This window comes from Lithobates pipiens, unplaced genomic scaffold, assembly GCF_037356315.1.
Source record: "Lithobates pipiens isolate NorthernLeopardFrog02 unplaced genomic scaffold, aLitPip1_a1.2 Scaffold_8, whole genome shotgun sequence".
NCBI lineage: Eukaryota > Metazoa > Chordata > Amphibia > Anura > Ranidae > Lithobates > Lithobates pipiens.
The window spans coordinates 273507517-273530702 of NW_027507903.1; the positions used below are offsets into that span (position 1 = coordinate 273507517).

Consider the following 23186-nt stretch of genomic DNA (forward strand, 5'->3'; position numbering starts at 1 on the left):
GATAGCTGTATTTCGATTTGAAAAAAGGTATTTCGATTTTTTTATTTATTTAAATAATTACAGTGCCATCATCCATATACAGAAATAGAAGGAACCATGTAAATTAAACAGTATGTGTTTAGTATCGCTTTAGGCTCCATGCACACTGGGCTTAAAAAAACAACTGTTCCCTAGGCAGGAAAAAAAAAAACGTTCATATAGAATGATTATTGTACATAGTTTAGGCAAATTTAGGAGAGTTTGGGTTTTTTTTATGCCAGAAAGCTCCAATCAGAAACACAAACCAGAAGGGTTTTTTTTCTTCCGGCCTCTAAACGAGCTTAACCACTTTCAGAACGGACCATTTTGCTGGCTTAAGACCAGAGCACTTTTTGCGATTCAGCACTGCGTCGCTTTAACTGACAATTGCGTGGTCGTGCGACGTGGCTCCCAAACAAAATTGACGTCCTTTTTTTTCCCGCAAATAGAGCTTTCTTTTGGTGGTATTTGATCACCCCTGCGGTTTTAATTTTTTGCACTATAAACAAAAAAAGAGCGACAATTTTGAAATAAACACATTATATTTAACTTTTTGCTATAATAAATATCCCCCAAAAATATATATAAAAAAATTTTTTCTTCAGTTTAGGCCGATACGTATTCTTCTACATATTTTTGGTAAAAAAAAAATCGCATTAAGCGATTATTGATTGGTTTGCGCAAAATTTATAGCGTTTACAAAATAGTGGATAGTTTTATGGCATTTTTATTAATAATTTTTTTTACTAGTAATGGTGGCGATCAGCGATTTTTATTGTGACTGCGACATTATGGCGGACACATCGGACATTTTTGGGACCATTGTCATTTATACAGCAATCAGTGCTATACAAATGTACCGATTCCTGTGTAAATGACACTGGCAGTGAAGGGGTTAACCAGGGAGTGGCAGTGTAGGGATTAAGTGTGTCCTAGAGGCGTGTTACTAACTGTGGGGGGCATGGCTGTGTGTTAGTGAACACTGATCTCTACTTGTTGTTAGGCAGAACAGGGAGATGCTGTTTACTTCCGCATCTCCCCATTCAGCCTCCCTGTGAGACAATCGTGGGTATCCCCGCGGCGATTGAGATTGCGGGACTCGCGACCAGACTCACGGGGGTGCCGCCAGCAGCGCGCACGCGATGGCTTGTACGCAATGGCAGGGCGGAAATTTCAAATGGACGTACCTGTACCCCAATTTGCCTGCCCGTGCCATTCTGCCGACGTACATCATCGTGCGCAGGTGGGGCAGTGGTTAAAATGTGCCTGTAATCGTCCTAATGTGTATGGACACATAGGATACCACTGAGCTGCTTCTACAGGCAGAACACAAAAATTCTGTAGAAGCAACAATATTTAAGCCCGTGGATCCTTAGGCCCCTTCCACACTTGTGCGACCTGAAAGTCACGATTTTGCTGAGACTTTAAAGTGGTTCTGCACTTTAAAAAAATATATTAAAAGCCAGCAGCTACTAATATTGCAGCTGCTGACTTTTAATAAAATCACACTTACCTGTCCCAGGGTCCAGCGATGTCGGCGGAAGATGACGAGCGATCGCTCGTCTCCCTGCTGCCACCGCCGCCATCCTCTGTCAGGGAATCGGGAAGTGAAGCATGGCGGCTTCACTGCCCGGTTCCCTACTGCGCATGCGCGAGTCACGCTGCGCGTCTCTTCAGATCCCCCGCTGTGTCCTGGGAACTGTGTGTTTCCCAGAACACAAGGGGTGGGGGCGTCTGCGGGGGTTTGCGGCGCTCTGCCCGGAAGTGGGTGCAGATACCTGGATTATCCAGGTAACTGCACCCCCCTCCCCCCTGAAAGGTGCCGATTGTGGCACCGGAGGGGGGAGGGATCAGATTAGCGGAACTTCCCCTTTAGGGTGAAGAACCGCTTTAAGCATTGCCTGTGTAATCTTAAAGGTAATCTTGAGGTTTATGGACCTCAAGTCGCATCAAAGTTGGACCAACGTAGTACAGGGACTACTTTGAAGTCATACAGATATGAATGGCTCTCACTGAAAAGCATGGGGTACAACTTGTCATGCGACTGTGCAGCCCCAAGTCACAGGACAAGTCGCACAAATGTGAAAGGGGCCTTAGAGAGATTTCCACTAAAGAATTATTTTTTCTGCCACTAGATGTCCCCAGTCTGATGGCCATAATCAATCCCACTTTCTCTGGGCCTAGGTCACCATGAACCCACCCCAGCCTTTGACTAGACAGTGAACAAAAAAAACTAGAACAATATGCTTGGTCATTCTGCTTCCTCTTTCTATCCGCATGCTTCTTGTCAGCACATGAACCGATTAGATTTTTGCACTGCTTCTTCCTCTCACACTACCTCTGCAACAGAGGAACTGCAAGCAGCCAATATAAGGTCAAAAAGTGTACATTTCTGCTTGTACTGTATTTAAAAAAATTACTGAATGATGTATTAATGGGATTACAGAGCTGCATTAGTTTGCCTCGTTTAGATGTGCCTAGAGTTCGACTTTAAGCAGGAGGTGAAGTGAAAGCAGGAGCTCCTTCTAGTAGCCAGTCCACAAAACTGTACATTCAATACAATATCAAAAATGTATGGAAGGGCAACCTGGTAAATATGTTAACATTGTTACCTTATCATGAACTATGAAAACTATCATATTAATCACTCAAGATAAGTTCTAAACGAAAATACATTCCACTTTCCTTGCAAACAAAATTAGGCCAGGAGACATTATTTATTTATGCAGACAGACAAGCAGACATAGTTACATAACAACACGTCTGTTGTATTCAGGAGTGGCATAAAGAAAAAGGTTTTATTTAGTTTACGTTTTAGATCTTGGAAAATATCCTGCAAAGCTATTATTGGATTGCTGAATCTGGAGAGATTAGGCTATGAAAATGCCTTCAATACATTTAACAAAACATTACCTTTTTTTTTTTACTTATACTTTGCTTTATTTGTGACCTTTGGGGGGGGGGGGGGGGGGAATCAGTATTGTAAGTTTAAAGGGACAGATCAGACCTCAGCGGGGAATTCTCCTTAGGCTTTTGCTCTCAATCTGAGTAATCTACCTAAATTAGTTCCAGTATGTTGACATTCCTTCCATCTGGTGCCTTTCCATGCATTGGTATTTTTATTACTCCTCTAGCAACCGCAGACAGAAGTACCTTTCCACAGTTAAGTGTTTCTTTATTGAAAGTTCAGCCAATCAAAAAGCACAGGCCTGCATGTGTTTAATTTTAGGTATATAAAGCTATAATATCTGCGCAGCCAATCATCCATTTAATGATCCATTACTCTGCTAATATAACGGCCAATAAATTGCTCCTGCAGCCATCACTTACTAGTGAGCATTTCAACAAACAGAACAGTGTGTTCATGGTTATGTTAAAGGAGTCATAAAGGTTTGTGTTTTTTTCACCTTAATGCATCCTATGCAAAATAAATAAAAAAACTCGAACCTTTAGTGGGGGGGATTTAAAGGGCTGTTTAAACTTAATAAAAGATGTTCAGTAGTTTATGTTATACATAGTAACACAATTGGCCTTTAAAAAAAAAATATATATATATAAAATATACAAATAATTAATAATCTTGTTGTGTTTGAGGAATATCTGCAGTATAACAGCATTCCAAATCTTACAAAGAACTGTCCGAATGTTACCTTTAAGGAGAAGTACAGACAAAGCCCGTTTACAGCTCTGTTGGCTGATGTCACATAGCTGGTCCAGGCTGGGGCAAGATCGCAACAATATGGTTGGAATCCATTAACAATCTCACAAATTCTCCACAAATGTGACTTGTATGGGAGGGTTGCAAGAAAAAAGCCACTCCTCAAGAAATGCCACATGCATTCAAGACTGAGCTTTGCCAAAACGCACCTTGAAGATTCTGGGGCCACATGGAAAAAAGTCTTATGGTCAGATAAGACTAAAATTGAATTATTTGGTCTCAACACCAAACGATATGTCTGGTGGAAATCCAATACAGATCACCATCCAAAAAAACACCATTCCTATAATAAAGCATGGACGTGGTAATATCCTGTTATGGTGGTGTGTTTCTCTGCAGCAGGAACTGGAGAACTTGTCAGGATAGAAGGAAAATGGATGGGGCAAAATACCATCAAATTCTTGTGGAAAATCTGCTGCCCTCTGCAAGAAAGTTGTCACTAGGAAGAAGGTTTACCTTCCAACATGACAATGACCCAAAGCACACAGTAAAAATGAAGGAGAAAAAGGTGAATGTCCTTGCATTGCCTAGTCAGAGCCCAGACTTAAACCCAATTGAAAATCTGTGAAATGATTTAAAGACTGCAGTCCAGAAACAGTCATCAATGTTGCAATGTAAATACAGCTGGATACAACAAAAACTGTCTGTCTTCATTTCAGGCTGCAACAAAATGTGATTATTAGGCGTTTTATTCTTTTCTATACCCACTGTACTAGGGCCAATTTAGGCAGGATCCAATTAGTCTATCAGCATGTCTATGGAATGTGGGAGGAAACCCATGCAGTCACAGGGAGAACATGCAAACTCCAGGCAGGTAGTGCCCTAGTTGTGATTCAATAAGGCGACCCCAGTGCTGCTAGGCAGAAGTGCTAACCACTGGGCCATTGTGCTGTCTATATATATATATATATATATATATATATATATATATATATATATATTCAGATTGTGTTTGTACAGTGAGATAATTTAACTCTCTACAAGGGGCATGAAGGCTGTAGTCACATGTGTAGACCCTGGTCCAGAAAGAGTTAACACAAAAAAGCCAAAAACACTACGGGGTCAATCAGAGTTCCAGAAACTGGTACAAAAGGGAAGCCCTGTAGGAGGACTGGAAAGTGCAGAATCAGGCCTCCTGCTTGCAAATTGCCTTGCATCGCTGTCTAGGGACCGGACTTCCAAACATTTTGACTATACATTGCTATTAAAATTGGTCAAAATAAATGAAAAGTGGTGACAAAGATAAGGCAAAAGAAGAAAAGCTTGTATGAAAAACAGACCTCTACTGAATTCTCAAAGCTTGTCCTGGTGGGCACACACACGCGTGGTGTAAAAGTAAAGAGACCAAATAAAAAATTTTTACTCATTGAATGGTCCTCCTTAGTCTACGTTCATCATTTACACAGCCTTAATCAATTTGCAATCTGCGGTGATTGACTCAATAAACTGACCAGTAGGTTAATAGCAGTATAATATTCCTATCTGTTTGTAAAACAATATATTCAACACACTATCGGTAAATTGTAAATACTGTTCTTGTAGTTGGTCAAACAATATGCTTCCTTAGATCTCTGGTTCACTAGCTATATAGGTGTAAAATATTTATGTGCGGAAATCCAAGTACAGTGGAATGTTACAGCAAAAAGATCATTTAGTACTTGACATTCTGCCAGCTGCCGGTCACGAGATGACAAGGTTTTAGTTCATGGTGCTATCAAAGGAAAACAATGAGAAGTCTGGCACTGTCTGACGTCATTGCCCAGCCAGACAGGAAATTAATTAGAAGTAAGGTCTAATTGAGAGGTAAAATGATGCCAGATTTATTATCCTTGTTCTGTGTAAGAGTCTGCCTATCATTTCATTATTTGTTTTTCATCTCATTTAATTCCCTATGTAAGGTCACCTCATTCCAGTATACTCCATGGGACTATACCATTTGCAAAACTAGTCAAAAGCTATTTATAACCCAAAATCTATATTGTACAACAATAAAAGTTTTATTTTTATTTCAACCTACAAATTCTGCATCTTATAGTTCTTTTATTAAGCAGTAAGAAATATTTTCTTAAGATGTTCAAAATACAAAATTACATTCCTACAATGCAAAAAATAACACTATAACTCTATGCAATTAGTTTCAATATATTTGAAAATATTTTTTTTTATCCACGTCAGGAATTTGAACATTAGAGCAACAGCCTAAAAAAAAGTCAAACGTTCTTAGGGCGCATCTCTTACATTGAGCCCCTCCCCCAAGCAATTACCAGCTGTCAAAATGACAGCTGGTAATTGCTCTGTATAATACAGCTGGAATGACTGTCAAAATTCACTGCTCCTGTGTAATATGACACTTTCATATAGTCTGTGAGTATGCCACTGAGCAAATACAATGAATCAATATATTATTTCATTGTATTTACTATTTAAATTCATATGCAGGTCAAATTTGTGACTTTTGATCTGCATGACATCACTTAAAGAAACCTTGCAAGTTTTGTCTGTTGATTTTTTTTCTCCTTTTTAACCTTATTTATGTGTTTGTTTTGCTTGTCTCTTTTTTCAGGGTTGCAGAATAAAATGCTCAAAACTGAAAAAAAGAAAACACCTTTTCCATATCTTTTCATGCTTTCTACTAGAAACATTATAGTGTCACTTTATCCACTTCAGCTCCATTTTACCCACTTCCTGACCAGGCTATTTTTTGCAATGCGGCACTGCGTGCCTTTAACTGACAATTGTGCAGACGTGTGATGTTGTACCCAAACAAAATCAATGTCGTTTTTTTCCCCATAAATTTAGCTTTCTTTTGGAGGTTTTTATTTTTTGTACTATAAACAAAAAAAAGTTCCAATAAAAAAAAAATTATATATATATATATATATATATATATATATATATATACACACATATATCTCGTTTCTACTTTCTGCTATAATACATATTTGGAAAAAAATATATATAAAATGTTCCATCAAATTTAGGACACTATGTATTCTGCTATATATTTTTGGTAAAAAAAATCCCAATAAGCATATATTGATTGGCTTGCACAAAGGTTTTAGCATCTACAAACTACGGGATAAATTTAGGACAAATCTGGCCCATAGTGGGAATGTAAAATTTGCTCTGGTCCATAAGGGGTATAAAAAGTACAAGAGTTGAAGTTGAAAAAGTCTTATTTTTAAGAGACTGATTTGAGAAACAATATCGTCAAGATTAGGCCTAAAATGGATTAATGTTTTGAATAATGAACTGTATATGTGGAGAATCAATGTCAATCAAGATTCAGAATGGGATATCTAGTAGCATAATGATCAAATATGCCCTTTTAAGAGTCTACCCAAACCCTACATGTCTAACAAATGTGTTGGAGGTCATGAAGCAATGTGAAGCCAAGTCTCATACTGCCTCTAGAGGCAGCCACTGTACTATACAAGATTAGACTTGCTTAGAGGTCACCAATGGGGTTTAGTTGGAGCTAAACAGGGGATAAAACGGAATCAGAAAATGCATTCCTTGCATTAGTCCAAAATAAATAGAAAGTGAATATATTTGTTTGTTCAAAAAATCTCTGTTAAACTTTTGATAGATACCCTAGAGACATTACAGGTAAAGCAGACTACTGTGTAAACATTAGAAAGCATTCAGAAAGTGGCAGCATAAATCAGAAAGTTACATGGTTGGTTTAAACAAATGCCTGTTGTCTCACACTTACTAGATTAAACTGTTCTTGGATTTCTCTTGACATGCAGTGTTAAGGATTTTCATGAAAGAAGCACTTTCCTTCGTGGATTAAATTTATACTCTCAAAAGTAAAGATTCTGGCAAATTCAGGTCTAGCTGCTTACTACTATTCAAGATGTTTTAAGTCACTTTAACAGTATTTTCCTCCCAGCTGTACTATACAGACTGCCAAAATCTATGCTGCTGAGAGGATGGAATTTCTTCTGTCGGAGAATTGGGCCTATCTCTTCCACTTACTTCTAAAAAGAAAAGTGTATTGACTGAGTTACTGAAGAGTATTAGAAGACATGTAGGTCTTAATACTGCTTTGTTGCTGAACTTGTTTTTAAAAGTATAATCGAGTAAGAGGAGGAGGCGCAAGGTGCTTGTACACAGCAAGGTATTGTCATAATTCTGTTGCAAAATCCCCCAGAGCTCTCGAAAACAGCTCAACTTTGCTTCAAGTTGGTGGTCAGTCATGTGACACACATCTAGCATCCCACAATGCATTGAGAATGTCTCCATAACCTACTGGAAGGACCCGCTGCTCCTGTTTATACAAGGCAGCATGACTCCATTATAAGGTAGACAAGGTAATGCAACAACTGGTATAGGACTGTGCCCTGCTGTGACTGCAATCACGTAGTTAAGCTGGTTGCTATTAATACTAGTAAATCTGGGGTCCTATAAAACATAGATCAATTTGAAGAATTTCACTAAACATTTTTAGCATCTAAACTTAGTGCAGTTAAGAAAAAAACAAAATGGGATACAACACTGTTTATGAATCCCCATTTCTCTGTGAATCACACCCATGGAAGAAAAAAGTAAGACTTGGTGTCCTGGAAAGAAGGTAACACTGACCTTCTCTTCTTGAGTGCCATTTTACTGCTTTCAGGGCCTACCTGAACAGGGAGTGCACCGGGGAGGAAAGCCATGTGCCAGAAGCCATGTGGTTAGGGGGAAGGATGAGGGGAGGCCGTCCCTTGAAGCCTGCGACTGGGGGGATGGTCAAATTCCCCCAGTGGGAGTGAAACCGTGGGCTCTGTATTAGTTGAAAGATGGGGGAACCAGGGAGATTCTCCCCACTGGACCCTGTACTTGGCATGCCAAGTCTGCAGAGGCAGCTGGGCAGGGAGGCACCTGCAACAAGCATAGTAGCCTGAAACAAAAATGCATGTCAACCCTGTTGGTCCAGAGGAAACACAAGAACGGAGGTAAGCAACAGCTTTTTTATAATGGTAGATGATGCATTTCCTGTTTTACGTGAGAGGAGCCCTATCTCTCACATAAACAAAAAAGTCAGTGCTACTACCTATACATCACATAGAAAGCAGAACTCTGCTCGATCCATAGTTGTTGGCTGAGTAGAGAAATTAGGAAAAGATGATCCGTACTCCGGTGATTGCTCTTAAAAAATTTTGTATTTTTTAACAAGCCACAGTGACCAAACGCAAATAAGAAAGGTTGGCGCGTTTCAGCCTATAAGGCCTTAGTCAAAACCCTATATCTCAGATGCTGCCCTGAAGGATGACTGGAGGAAAAAAGTCCTTCCGTGAGCCAGGGGGAACTATGTTCACCTACCTCACCTTGTTCACTTGCCTAGTGGGCACTTTCTCCCCCTTCCTGAGCAGGCCAATTTTAAGATTTCAGTGTAATCGCAATTTGAATGACAATTGCGCAGTCATGCAACACTGTCCCATATGAATTTTTTTCATTTTTTGAGACAGCTTTCTTTTGGTGATATTTAATCTCCACTGTTTTTATTAATTGCCAAATAAACAAAAAAACAAAAAAAAATCTCTAGCTTAGTTTTGGTTATAAAATTTTACAAAGTAATTTGTCTTCTTCACTGATGTGCTCTGAGGTGGCTGCACTGATGTGCGCTGATGAGGCTGCACTGATGGGTACTGATGAGGTGGCACTGATGAACTGCACGGATGAGGAGATACTGATGAGGCTGCACTGATAGGCACTGATAATCAGGTCACTGATTACAAGTTTAAATGTGGTTTGTCATAGTAGACATGATTATCCAATTTCCTTTCCTCACACAGTGACAATGCTGAAGAAAGGACATGCTGATAACCATTTGTTTACATGGGATCAGCTGTGATTGGATACAGCTGATCATATGGCAAAGGGCCGCTGTGGTTGGCTCTTTACCTTGATCTGTGGTCAGCTGTGTCCAAAGTTGTGCAAGAAGAAGGTAAGGTACAAAATGATTGATCACAGGAAGACAATGGCAGTGTATTCAACGAGAATGGTGCTGACTGAAAATTACTGCATGTAACTGCAGAGGGAGGTAGGAGCATCCTCCTAGAGGGGGAGAGCAGGATGTGTGTTAAGGAGGTCAGCTGCTGAACTACTTCCGTCCAATGGTTTTTATGTCTTAAGGGTCAGATTGCAGGAAGTAATGAAGGAGTTTTCTATAGGAGACACTAGAGGTTGAGGTATAGCCTGCCCTAGAATATAGGAACCAATTCTTATTTTCTGCAACAGAGCTACATTAATGGTATGTTGGTGCATAGAGAAACTGGAATTTAGAAAAAAAAGGTGACCTTAGCCCTTAATTTGTTAGTCATGATGATGTAGTGTGTGGGGGGTGGGTGGGGGGTTACCAACACAGCATGCTTCCCACCGATGCATGACCTTAAAAAGTAACTATATGCAGGGAAAAAAATAAAAGGCTACCTTTGAAAATGTTGGTTGCCTGGTGATCTCTGACTACAGATGTTTAAGCCAGTCTCAGAAATATGCAGCTACTGATGCCCAAACGAAGCTGTGTACTCTTACTTATTTGGAACACAAAAGCCATAGGATCAGCATCAGCATCAGCAACAGCCAGACAAATTGCACTAAACTGGTCAGTATTGGCAACCTACAGATTTCAATCAGAACATAAAAAAAAAAAAAAAAAAAAAAAAAACGAAGGACACAAGTTGGAACATTTTTACTAATAGTCAGTATTTGCAGTAAAATGCCCCATCCACACATGCCTCATCTGATGCCAATTAAGTCAGGCAAATGATAGCATAGGCACTGGACTATTGGAAAAAGTGCAAGTGTGCCGGTGTGCCCCTATCCATGGGGGAGGCAGCGGGAACGGTGTGGTTGTGCCTCATACCCAATAGAAGGTGTCCCATAACCACTGGAGGCCCAGATGACTGTGCACGTGTGTCCTATAACCAGTGGTAAGCAAAGATAGGTGTGCCCAAAACCATTGCGAGGAAGAGGGAAGCATGCAAATGGTCCAATAACCAGTAGGAGACAGAGAAGGGTATGCAAGTGAGCCTATAACCAGCTTATTTTTATGGTTGGTTTTATTTTATTTTTAAATGGATTAAATTATTGGAATGTTCCCTAGAAAATGTTCATGCTCTCTGACTTTACTTGCAGCCTGGATTTTCTTTTTAAATGAATTATGCATACAATCAAATAAAAAAAGTACTACAGAAACCATATAAACATGACAAGGGATTGTGATTAAACCATATGTTTATATTACTCAATGTCAGGCCTACAGATAAATGACTTGCAATGCTTCATTAGTTCACTCAGGAATTTTGTCACTCACAAAAATGATCTGATTTTCTATAAATCATGAAGCATTTGCCCAATATGTATCTACACAATATACAGCTGATTCTGGTTTTCCTCCAGAGTGAAAGGAAATCCCCATTAGGTGTTTCTACTTGGCAAGGTGCATTTGGCAAGTACTTCTCTTGGACTGGGGTGTGCACTTCCATCATCATTTTTCAAGAGATCACAGTACACACGGCTTGTTCCTATAGTCCCTTTTATTTTAATCCATAACATTCTTCTGCAATTTCGCTCACTGAACTAATCTCCTTGCCTGATTCTTTAAAACATAAACTTTGCCTGCTGTGACACAATGCACAACACATCGCACTATCACGCCCGTCGCCTCGTCTTGGCTGATGCTTTCCTCAGTGGGTAGGAGGTAGCTTCATGTGAACTAAGCGAAACCCTCTGGATGATTACTTGTATGATACGTCTAACTTCTTTCACTTTCCCATCTGGAGTAACAACATTTCTTGGCAGGAAAACTTTAGGTTACTTTGGGACAGTCAAATCTATTTTCTAGAGCCCAGGCTTTGGTTATTACAATGGTGCAGTATCTGCTTCACATAACACTTCTATGATTTTTTTTATTTCATGATTTATAGTTCTGATAGCACTATACAAATATTTGACTTTTTTTGTCATTCAAATACCAGAGCTAACTTTCTAAAAGAACACATTTTACTCCTACTTTGAAGATTTCTAGCAACCAATATTTGTCCTTTTCAACCAACTTATGTTGAAATGACAAATTGAAAAATAATTCAGGGTTCTAGTTGCCAATAGGTCATTTTCAGGAACAGTCATGCATACTATGACAACTAATAAATTGGAACAAAAAGTTGTGCCAGCTGTAAAGTTGTACCTAGCAGATGTTATACAGTGGGACTATGATTTAGGTATATGTCGATTTTTTTCAGAGTTAAAACTGAACCCCAGTGTAAGTGGTTACTGTAGCATGGATATAGGCATAGTCCATAGTCCTAGAAGGGGATATAGTAACAGGGACTCCATTCTCCTCTGCCAAGTGGTTTTGGGGGGTCTAATTTCACTAATTAGGCTGAGAGCTGCGTAAATTCGTCTGTGGTTATAAAGTGATGCCAGCAGGACCATACTTTATTGAATTTGGATTGTGTCTCTTTTACTATGTGGACAAGCTCCTCCATCTCTGTGGTTTTCAGTATGCATCGAAGCCACTCTGTTATCGTGGGTGGTTTGGGGTTATGCCAGAGGTGTGGTATGCACATTTTTGTCGCATTTATCATGTGCAGGGCTAGGGAGCGACCGCATGATTTCAGCGGAATGGAAGAATGGTGTAGCAGAAATTATGCCGGGGAGAAGTCTAAGGAAAACGTAGTAATCTGATTGGGTAGGCGGTGGACCGCCTTCCAAAATGGTTGAATTTGTGGACACATCCACCAGATGTGTAATATTGAGCCTGAGCAGCACTGCATTGCCAACAATTGGGTGGGACCGAGGGGTAGATTTTGTGTAATTTCAGGGAGTCCTGTACCACCTTGAAAGGATTTTAAAACAGTTTCCCTGAGTTGAGACATTAACTGTTCCTTTGTGGATGCACGTGTATATGTTTTCCCATTCCTCCTCTAGGGAAAGTTCTTGCTCCCATATGTGGCTCACTTTATTGGACTTAGGGTTGTGATTGGAGAACAACATGGAATATGTGTCGGATATTAGATGTCTACCATCTGCCTTATTACCAGGGACCACAGTGAGTAACTGAACCAAGTCTCCGAGCAGTATCCCATCAACCGAGGATGGCGAAGAACTGGGAAACTTCAGTGGGTATCAAACCAGGGACCCAGCCAGTGGAGGTGATGCTTGCAGAGCAGCCTTGTGTGTCAAGCCAGAGACTGAACAGGCCAGTGGGGTGAAGCTTGGGAAGTATCCTGAGTGCCAAGCTAGGGACCCAGCAGAGAGGCGGGGGGCACTTATGGAAGATACTACCGGGATTCAGTGACAGTGAATCATCTAGTCTAGTGAGAGACTGGGAGCTCAGTGGGCTGAAGAACTACAAGAAGTGATTGGAGTGGAAGCAAAGGAACTGTTACAGTTTTTCTTAAGAACTGTTAAAGACTGTTGCCATAGGAGACAGCATTCCTCCACATGCAGATGTGGTGTCTTGCTGGATGCCTTTCCCTGCATGGCTGTCCTCCTGTAGAAGTCTTGGAGTCTGCCAACTGATCTTGCAACTACCTAAGGGTGTCCTGGCCCTAACCCTCTCTCCCAAAGTTCTGTTAAGAGAAATAAAATCTCTTTTGCAGAAGTGTCTGGAGCCAAATTAATCTACCTTGAATTACATCCACTAAACCATACAACCCACCATATACAGAAGGATGTCAGCGATCTCTGGCCCTGGAGGTTCTCATTAGATCAAAGGAGGCCTGGACCTTGCTACACGTATATGAAAGGAGTATAAATGTCTAGTATTTCTCTTGTGTATCATACCTAATTGCAGTACTTAACTGTAAAGACATTTACAGCATTTATTATGTGTAGCATTGTATCCCACAGAAACACAAAGGCTGACAAGCAGTCAAAGATAAAAATCGCTTCACAAATTTCACATCAGGTGATTGAGGCAAATGACATAACCTTACCTTCATATATACTTATGATGTGCGGGTGGCTGAGTGATGACATGATTTCAATCTCTCGCCTGATGTGAACCATATCTTGCTCATCTCTTATTTTGTCCTTACGGATTGATTTTATGGCAACCTGGAATATTTAAAACATTAAGAGTTACTCTGGGAACAGAAACAGATGTGAGACAACAATTAGGACAGAACAAAAATCAACACAGATGTTGTTTGTTGGCAATTAATACATGCAGACCAGACCAAAGCAAAAGGTCTCCTCTGAACAATATGATACATAGTCAGCATGCATCGATATAACCGTACAAAGATACTTTGTAAAATGTGTGGGCTGAGTAGTAATAATAAATCATTTTAATAGTTGGAATTATTATGTGGTATACTATATAGCCCACACATTACGCTATGCTGCACCCAATATTAAAATGACTGTCCAGGTTCTATAGACATTCAACTCTGGCAGTAGCAGAAATACCATGACTTGTACATTCAACATTGTTTCACTCGTAACGAAAACTAGTAGACAGTAAAGCACCATTTCCTAGTTAGTAGATAAAGAGGTCTCAGTGGTATTTATCCAGTCACAAAATATCTCTACAGGTCTCCATTGTGGATAACAATTAGGCAACTAGCAATTTTGCCACTGGAACCCATAGCATGTCAGTGATTAACATGATCCTCAGCATTTCATATCCCATGCATGTTCAAAGTACATACAACAAATAAAAATATTTTTTTTAATGTTTTAATTTTTATTTTATTTTTTTTAAAGAAAACACCCATCTGATTGAGGTCTTGCACAGTAATATGGAGAGGTACCCATCTCACATAGCCCCTAGAAAAAAACAGTTTTACTTACTGAACATACTAGAACCCAAACAGTAAAAAGCTGTTCTTTTAAACCACTTTGCTTTATTTGTATGGAATTTACCAACCAGTGACTCCACAAATAAGATCTTGCTGTGACATTTTTCCTGGGAAAACCTGGAGAGCTTCAGTAAAAAAAAGAAAAGACAAAAGTTCTGGTGGTGAAGTGTATCTGCTGCTCCCCTTCATTTAATAGCTGTGGGCTCAAGTGACATTTTGTATAGAGCAGAGCAGCTTTTCTCTTCCTTTAATATCTTTTGAGCTGGAAAGCGATTTTAGTAGGATTACATAAAAACAGGAATCTACACCCTATTTTATCAGTATACCAGTATACAGTTTGCTCTGTTAAAGGAAGTTGAAACATTACAAACCTACTGGCTGGATCACCATGGGAAAATAAAGGGGAAAAAAATCTTAAAATAGGGCTAACGAATGCAGCTGCCACATCTACAAATTGGTAAGCAGCAGCACAATTAATTTTTGGTTTTAATACCACCGTAAACATGCTTGGGACAACTCCCTAAACCAATACTCAAACAATAAAGTTAAAATCAAGTTTAGAATCCAATTGAGAGTGTAGGTAATGCGCCTCGTACTACACATTAAAGTGGTTGTAAAGCAAGAAGGTTTTTTATCTTAATGCATTCTATGCATTAAGATAAAAAGCCTTCTGTGTGCAGCAGCCTCTTTCAGTCCCATCTCTGTCCAGCGATGTACATGAGTGTCTCGGCCGTCTGAGACTCTACCTCCTAATTGGCTGAGACACAGCAGCGGCACCATTGGCTCCCGCTGCTGTCAATAAAAGTCAGCTAGCCAAACCAGGAAAGAGAGGGAGCCAGGTTGTGGCTCTGTGTCTGAATAGACACAGCTGGGACTCAGCTGGGGTGCCCCCATACCAAGCTGCTAGCTGTGGAGGCACTCAACAGGAGGGAGGGGCCAGGAGCACCGAAGAGGGACCCGAGAAGAGGAGGATCCAGACTGCTTTGTGCAAATCCACTGCAACAGAGCTGGTAAGTATAACATGTTTGTTATTTTTATAGAAAAAACAAAATGAGACTTTACAATCACTTTAACTGGCTCTGATACCTTTTTGGGATTCTCAGCAGTTATTTGAAGAATGATACAAAGTACCTAGCACCTGTAAACATTTTAGCCATTCAAACCCAAGTTCTACCAAACACTCGCCATAACTAGAACATTTTCCAGACATTCAGCAATTGTATTCTTAGTTTACTCCAAAGCAGCTTGTTTCAAACACCCTCCAATGCTCAAAAAGTAAGCACATAAACACCTATAACCCATGCTGCTATTTTTACTGCTATCCAAAGCTTGCTTAAACCCCATACACATGGGCTGAATAGTGGCCAGTATTGGGCATTTCAACAGAAGCCTCCCAACATTTGGCCCGTGTATACAGCATCCTATCTGGCCTCTGTCAAAGGGGCCTGACTGAAAAAACATCTGCAGATTGGTATTCGATCAGAGGGCAGTCCCCTTGTCAGAACACAATAGCTCAGCGGGGAGAAAGCTGTACTAACATTGCATAGCTCCTCTCGATCTCCTCAGTTTTTTTATTTTTCGTTCAGCCCCCTGGGTTAAACGAAAAAAACAATATATATATATATATATATATATATATATATATATATATATATAGTGTGTACCTAGCATTAGAGTCATTTCTTCTCAGTTACTGTCACAGTGATAATGGTTTCAGTAGACAAGTGAGAGAAAATCTGCAAAAATGATTCACCTAACAGATGTTCTACCCTCTCCATGTTCTGCTTACAAAAAGCATTTTTATATCTGTCTGTGTTCCTGTTGCTGATTCTCTCTCACTGCAAATGAGCTTAGGCATTCTCATGGCTCATCTCTATTCCAGCTTCCACTGCACACTATTTTCTGAATCAAGTACAGGTTGGGTCATCCCCTGTCCTGTAGTACATGTAAACAAAGGAACAACGTAAACATCAGTGCCCTTATATGGACACAATTAGTTGAGGTGATTGACTACATATCGGCATGTGTCCATATAAGGGCACTGCTATCCCACCCCTTTGTTTACATGTGCTGCCGTGGTGGGGGAAGAACCCAACACATAGCTGATTGAATCTGAAAATAGTGTGAAGTGGAAGTTAGGATAGAGATGAGCCCGGAGAATGCCCAAGCAAATTTGTAGTGAGAGAGAATGTCCAACAGGAACACAGACAGGTATAAAAATGCTTGTTGTAAGCAGAGTAGGAGAGGGTAAAACATCTGTTAGGTGAATCCTTGTTGCAGATTTTCTCTCACATAGCTCCCAACTGTCCCTGATTTCAAGGGACTGTCCCTGATTTGGAGCAATGTCCCTCTGTCCCTCATTCCTCCTCATTTGTCCCTCATTCTGGTCTGATCTATAGATATGTATAAAAAGAAACTTTTTATCTATGAAAAAGTGTATTCCAGCGCTAAACCTTTCATCTGATTTCTAAATTGCTGCATTTGTAAATTCCAAAAGCCAATATAAAGGAATAGTAGTGGTAAAAAGCACTTTTGGGTTGAACCAATCTTTTCTTTTCTGTACAATTCTCCTTTAAAGTGGTTGTAAACCCATTACAACCACTTTAACCTACATGGATTAAGGCTTACCTGTCGATGCAAGAAATATCTCCCAAACCTAAAAGGTTTAGGAGATATTTGCAGGAATAGCGGGACTGATGTCTACGGCGCACGAGCCGTAGACATCGGGCAGAGGCGCACTGAGCGCGCCATTTCTAACGGCGATAATGCCATTAGCGGCAGCACCAGCATGCATGCGCGACAGCAATGTCAGTCTATCCCAGAAGTCACTCCGGGATAGATGGCGGCGTCAGAGGAGGCGAATGAGGGGCAATGCCGGTGCTTCGATCTCAGGTAAGTAATTCATAATGAGCTAGTATGATATGGATACTAGCTCATTATGCCTTTGCCTTGCAGGGTGTATTTTTTTTTTAAGAGGCTTTACTACACTAGGTGTCTCTCATTCCCATCTCTAAAAGTTGGGAGGTATGCTTGTCTAGTATAACCATTGTCACTGTGACAGTAGCTGAGGAGAAATGACTGGAGCTAGATTGAAAGATAGCACAAAATGAAACGGATAGCAAGGAGTTCAGAGAACTTTGAAGCTCAACGCTAAGGCCCCTTTCACATAGGTCGGGCTCTGTTGGAGTGCACCTGCTCGGCAGCGAATCTGTCCTCAGGCAGGCAGATGGCTGGTCTGTGTCTGCTCCGCTTAAGCAGAGGGGACACAGCCCCCTCTCCTCTTGGGTGGTTGGATGTAAATGGACTGCCTTCCTGTTTACACCCAACTGTGATAGACCAGGGATCTTCAAACAATGGCCTTCCAGTCATTCAGGAACTACAATTCCCATCATGCCTAGGCAAGTCTGTGAATGTCAATTTTACACTTATGTCATGTGTAGTTCCACAACAGCTGGAGTACCATAGTTTGGAGATTCCTGCGATAGATGAATGGGGAATGGATCCCCATCCATCGGACAGGATTGGATCAGATGTCGGCAGGAGTCAACAGACACATGTTCGTTGACACCAGCCGCTCCACAAAGGAAACAGAGGGGTCCGACCGGGTCCACCTGAACAACGGTCAGGTGGACTCAATCGGTGTGAAAGTGCCCTCTCTCTCACATAGTTTCTGGTAAAACCATTGCCACTGAGGCAGGAACTGGAAATCTCTAAAAAGGAGCCCAACATAGTAGTAAACCCTAACAGTACCGATTCTCCCCTGCTCTAGCCAAAAATAATACAATAACAATACATTTGGCTGGGCATACACCTTATCGTGCTTAAGTTTATACAAGATCTATATACTTTTAACAGGTAAAATGAGTTCAGTCAGTACTTGATGGACAGCTGTTGTGTGCATTAAGCCCTTGGTATAAACGTCCACAGGTGCTTAATCCTAGAGATAAAGGATTTCTGGCATATATTATATCAGTCAAAAAACGCCTGCTGAAAATAAAGGTGACATGAGGTAAGAGTCAATGCTTTGACGTCACCAAGATAACAGGCAAATATTTGGTCTGTCAAAACTGAACTAGAGACCCTTTCCTAATTTATTTTCCAAGTTGTCTAGTTTGCACTTCACATTTCTTTGAGAACATCTGGTGACAATCAGGCACCCTCCCATTGACAGCGCTGGCGGCTGAAACATCCTTGAGATTTCTTTTCAGTGCTAGCCCTTTAAAGTTAACAGGGAAGTGCAAATTCTCACTGTTAGGTGTTACAAAAGTTTCTAGGCCATGGAACAATAAGGTGGAAAAATAATCCATCAAACAAGTCTAATATACACATGCATATTTGCCTTAAATATTTATTCTCCTGGGCAGCAGACTACAATACAATAAAACAAATGCACAACTGTTTTGTCACGGTGTTCACTAGCGGCTTAGTAAATAAATAACAAAATATATCAAATGAACAAACATACCTCTACGTCTGCTTGGAGACCTCTAAAGTTATTGTATTTATATTTTATAGCAAACTACTTGGCACAAAACCGCTCTTAGCTTTAACCCAGATATTGGAGCACAGACTACAAGCGATCATATTACTTTTTTACCATCAATTTTTAGTTTTAAAACAATCAGGTGTTTAGAAATCTGCTGTTCAATTATACATTTGATTTCAACAAAGACTGTACACAAAACAACATATTATGACATCACATGAAAAGTCAATAAAATACAAGTAGCGATGGCTTAAAATCTGCGATTTAAAGAGCTGTAGGAGCATGCATTGTTTATTTGCTAGGAAATCCTAAAGCTGCCAGCCATAGGCACTTTCATTCTTGGTCACATAACCTAAACCTAGCATTAGGTCACAGTACTTACCTTTTGTGTGACTTCCTCTCCATTTTAGATTGTAAGCTCTCAATTCTTTTTTTTATTTTATTGTTATGCCCTGTACACACGGACGGACATTCTGATGAGAAAATTCGGATTTTGGCCCAAACTCGTCTTGCATACACATGGTCGCACAATGTTGTGGGAAAATCCAATCGTTCAGAACGAGGTGACATACAACACATACAACAGAACTATAAACAGGCCAGTAGCCAATAGCTTTCATCTGGTAATTTATTCTGAGCATGCATGCCACTTTGTCTGTCGGAATTGTCTACATACAACTGGAATTTGTTGTCGGAAATTTTTTTTAAATCCTGCTCTCAAACTTTGTGTGTCGGAAATTACGATGGAAAAAGTCTGATGGATTTTCAGACAACACGATCCGATCATAGCTCTGATTGCTAATGTCATTCACTCCATGCAAAGTCCCAGCAGCTTTAGGGCACGTGACCTTTAAATCAGACATGTCAGAGAAGCTGCCTAATAAAAGGTAATTTCATTAAGATTTTAAAGCACTCACCCTTTCTTTCCATATATTATTTATAATGGACTTTCAGATTGGGTTTAAATATAGACCACAAAATCTCAACGATAGGAGGGACCTGCAACAGCTGCATTGAATGAATCTTTGAGGCTGCTATCCCTGTAATCCATGAATTCAAATAAGCCTGCAGCAGTAAATTACAAGATCACCCTTAGAGCCGGTTCACACAGGGGCGACACGACTTTCAACACGACTTTTGGAGGCAACTTGGACATGACTTGAACACGACTTGGGGCGACTTACAACACGACTTTAAGTCGCCCCAGGCCAGGCGACTTTTGCCGTGGCCAATCAGAGAATGAGCTCTGAAGGGGGAACTCCACGCCAAATTTAAAAAAAAATGGCATGGGTTCCCCCTCCGAGAGCATACCAGGCCCTTAGGTCTGGTATGGATTCTAAGGGGAACCCCCTACATCGAAAAAATGGTGTGGGGTCCCCCCCAGATCCATACCAGACCCTCATCCGAGCATGCTACCCGGCCGGCCAGGAAAGCGGGTGGGGACGAGCGAGCACCCCCCTCCTGAGCCGTACCAGGCGTGAGCAGAGACAGCGACGAGGCAACATCTCCTGAAGAGAAGAACAGAAGACGGCAACAGCGACAGCGGCAGCGGCGACAGAAGACCGGGCCACCGCTTGTAAAAGAGCTAGAAGAAGGCGCGGTGGCCCGGCAAGAAGAACCGAAGAGGGGGACAAAACCCCCGAAGTCAGAAGAAGAGGGCGGCGGCGGCGAAGAAGAAAGCCGGGCTCCTCCGCTAGTGAAAAAGCTAGGAAAAGAGCAGAAGATAGCGGAGGAGTCCGGCAAGAAGACCCCCGAAGACGGAAGACCCCCAGAGCTGTGCAATAGACTATTTTAACCCTTGTGTGTTATGTTTTTTTGTACATTTTTTTTCACAGGTGAATGGGTAGGGGTACATTGTACCCCATACTCATTTACATAGGGTGGGGGGCCGGGATCTGGGGGCACCCTTATTAAAGGGGGCTTCCAAATTCCGATAAGCCCCCCACCCGCAGACCCCGACAACCAACAGCAAGGGTTGTCGGGAAGAGGTCCTTGTCCTCATCAACATGGGGACAAGGTGCTTTGGGGTGGGGGGGCCGCGCAACCCCCCCCTTCCTCAAGGCACCCCCCATGTTGAGGGCACGCGGCCTGGTACGGCTCAGGAGGGGGCGCTCCCTCGTCCCCACCCCCTTTCCTGGCCGGCCGGGTAGCGTGCTCGGATAAGGGTCTGGTATGGATCTGGGGGGCCCCCATGCCTGGTATGCTCTTGGAGGGGGAACCCACGCCAAATTTTTTTAATAAATTTGGTGTGGAATTCCCTCTTGAGAGCTGATAAGTCCGTGAGAGTCTCCTCCGTATAGATGGAGATCCGACTTGTAGGCGACCTCCATTGAAATCAATGGGTACCGGTCGCCTACAAGTCGGATTGAAGTAGTACAGAAACCTTTTCTGAAGTCGGAGCGACTTCAGTAGTGTGCATTAAGACGGCTCTCATTCACTTACATTGATTTTTACATGTTGTCCGACCTGAGGCGACTAGGGGCGACCTGAAGTCGGATCTGAGTCGCCCCTGTGTGAACCGGCTCTTCTAGGAAAAGCTCTAATGTTATATTCTTATCTTAGCTAGAAAGAAATCAAACCAAAGACCTTTAGGGTCGTTTCACACCAGATGCAGTCCAGTGCAGTTCCTTTTTTGCATCAAAAATGCATGGACAGTAGATTCTATGGGTTCCATGGCCTAGTTCACACCAGTGCAGTCAGCTCCAGTGTATTCCAGTGCAAAAAAAATTAAATAGAACATGCTGCATTTTTCTGCACAGAACTGCACTGAAGTGTCAAAACGCATAAAAAATGCACCAGACCACATCTAAAAATTTAATACGCATAACAGCTAAAAAAATTAATTAAATAGGACCATTAGGGATGAAAAAACACATCAAATACATACCTGAATGCAGCAAAAACATGCATGCAGAAGCGCATCCGGACTGCGTTTCTGTGGTGTGAACCAGCCCTTAAATAGCCTGCTATCCTAATTGAACTCTCTCCTCTCTTCAAGCATTTACTATATTGCAGCTATCAAATTCTTAGCTGTTTGCCTTCATTTTCTTTTTTTTTAGGCTCTTTCATTCTATTTTTATCTGATGATCCAGCCAGCAAGTCTGTTTTTCAAAAGCCCAAGAAATCTAGCAGAATGTATGAGCTTACATGGATGAGATAAGCCATTTAACACTGGCAGAGGTGGTTAAAATGATCATCTTTTATTTATGTAAAACATTTATCCCAAAAGAAAAGAAAAAACTTCTGTAACTTCTTATAAAGTGTGAGCTGGAGTCTGGCTTCAATTAGTTAGTGTAGTAGTAAAATATTAGTGCAGCGTAATTGAATCTGCTAACACATTTAACACTTCCTCCCCCCCACCCAGACTCTCAATGCTGCTGCCTGCTGTGCTTCCTGTGAATATTCCTCCAGAGTTGTATCTCATGAATACTAATGAGGTGTGTGTGGCCAGATCACCAGATGAAAACAGAGGGGAAAATGCCAAAGAAAACGAAAAACTGATGTAGCCACCACATCTAATGACTGATAAGCTGCAATAGAATACATTTTTGGATAAAGTGGTGTTGCCACCAAAAAAAATAAAAAAATTGCTTAAAATTCATAAAAATAAATAAATAAATAAATAATTGGAAAAAAAATGTTTTACTAACTTCTAAATGCCTGTTGCTAGGGGGTCCCGCGTAGTCTGCCTTCTTCAATGCCCAGGCTGGTGACATCACTTCCCCTCGTGCCGCACAGTCATCTGGGACCTGTCACGTGTCCCAGAAGACTGTGCGGCGTATCACAGCACCCGATGCCGCTCGCGCATTGGCAGTAGGTGCCCGGCTGTGAAGCCACAGCTGGGTGCCCACAGTAAGAATGCCGGCGCCGCGAGTGGAGTGGGGAACAAGGGGGGGGCTTTGTTCCCCCGCATTGCTGGACCCTTGAACAGGTACGTTTCCAATTATTAAAAGTCAGCAGCTGCAGTATTTGTAGCTGCTGACTTTTAATTTTTTTTTTTTTTTTTTTTTTTTTTAGGGGACATCCCACTTTAATACCGCTTTCAGAAAAAAATTGGAAAACTAGAAAACACATTTGTCAGGAACTAAAAGAAAAGAGGACACCAAGCCAGGATGAGGTACATCTATGTAAATACGGTATCATTTTGAAGGTTTTTATTTTTAATTCCATT

At 41.1% G+C, this 23186-nt stretch overlaps 1 protein-coding gene across 1 annotated transcript in view; it reads right to left on the minus strand.

Annotated features, from left to right (window-relative positions):
* The window catches only part of NUAK1 (NUAK family kinase 1), a 154331-nt gene that overhangs the window by 64678 nt on the left and 66467 nt on the right, over positions 1–23186 (minus strand). Inside the window, exon 2 of the mRNA XM_077472017.1 lies at positions 13663–13783. Within this exon, the coding sequence (XP_077328143.1) occupies positions 13663–13783 (121 nt within the window). The remainder of the gene's footprint in view (positions 1–13662; positions 13784–23186) is intronic.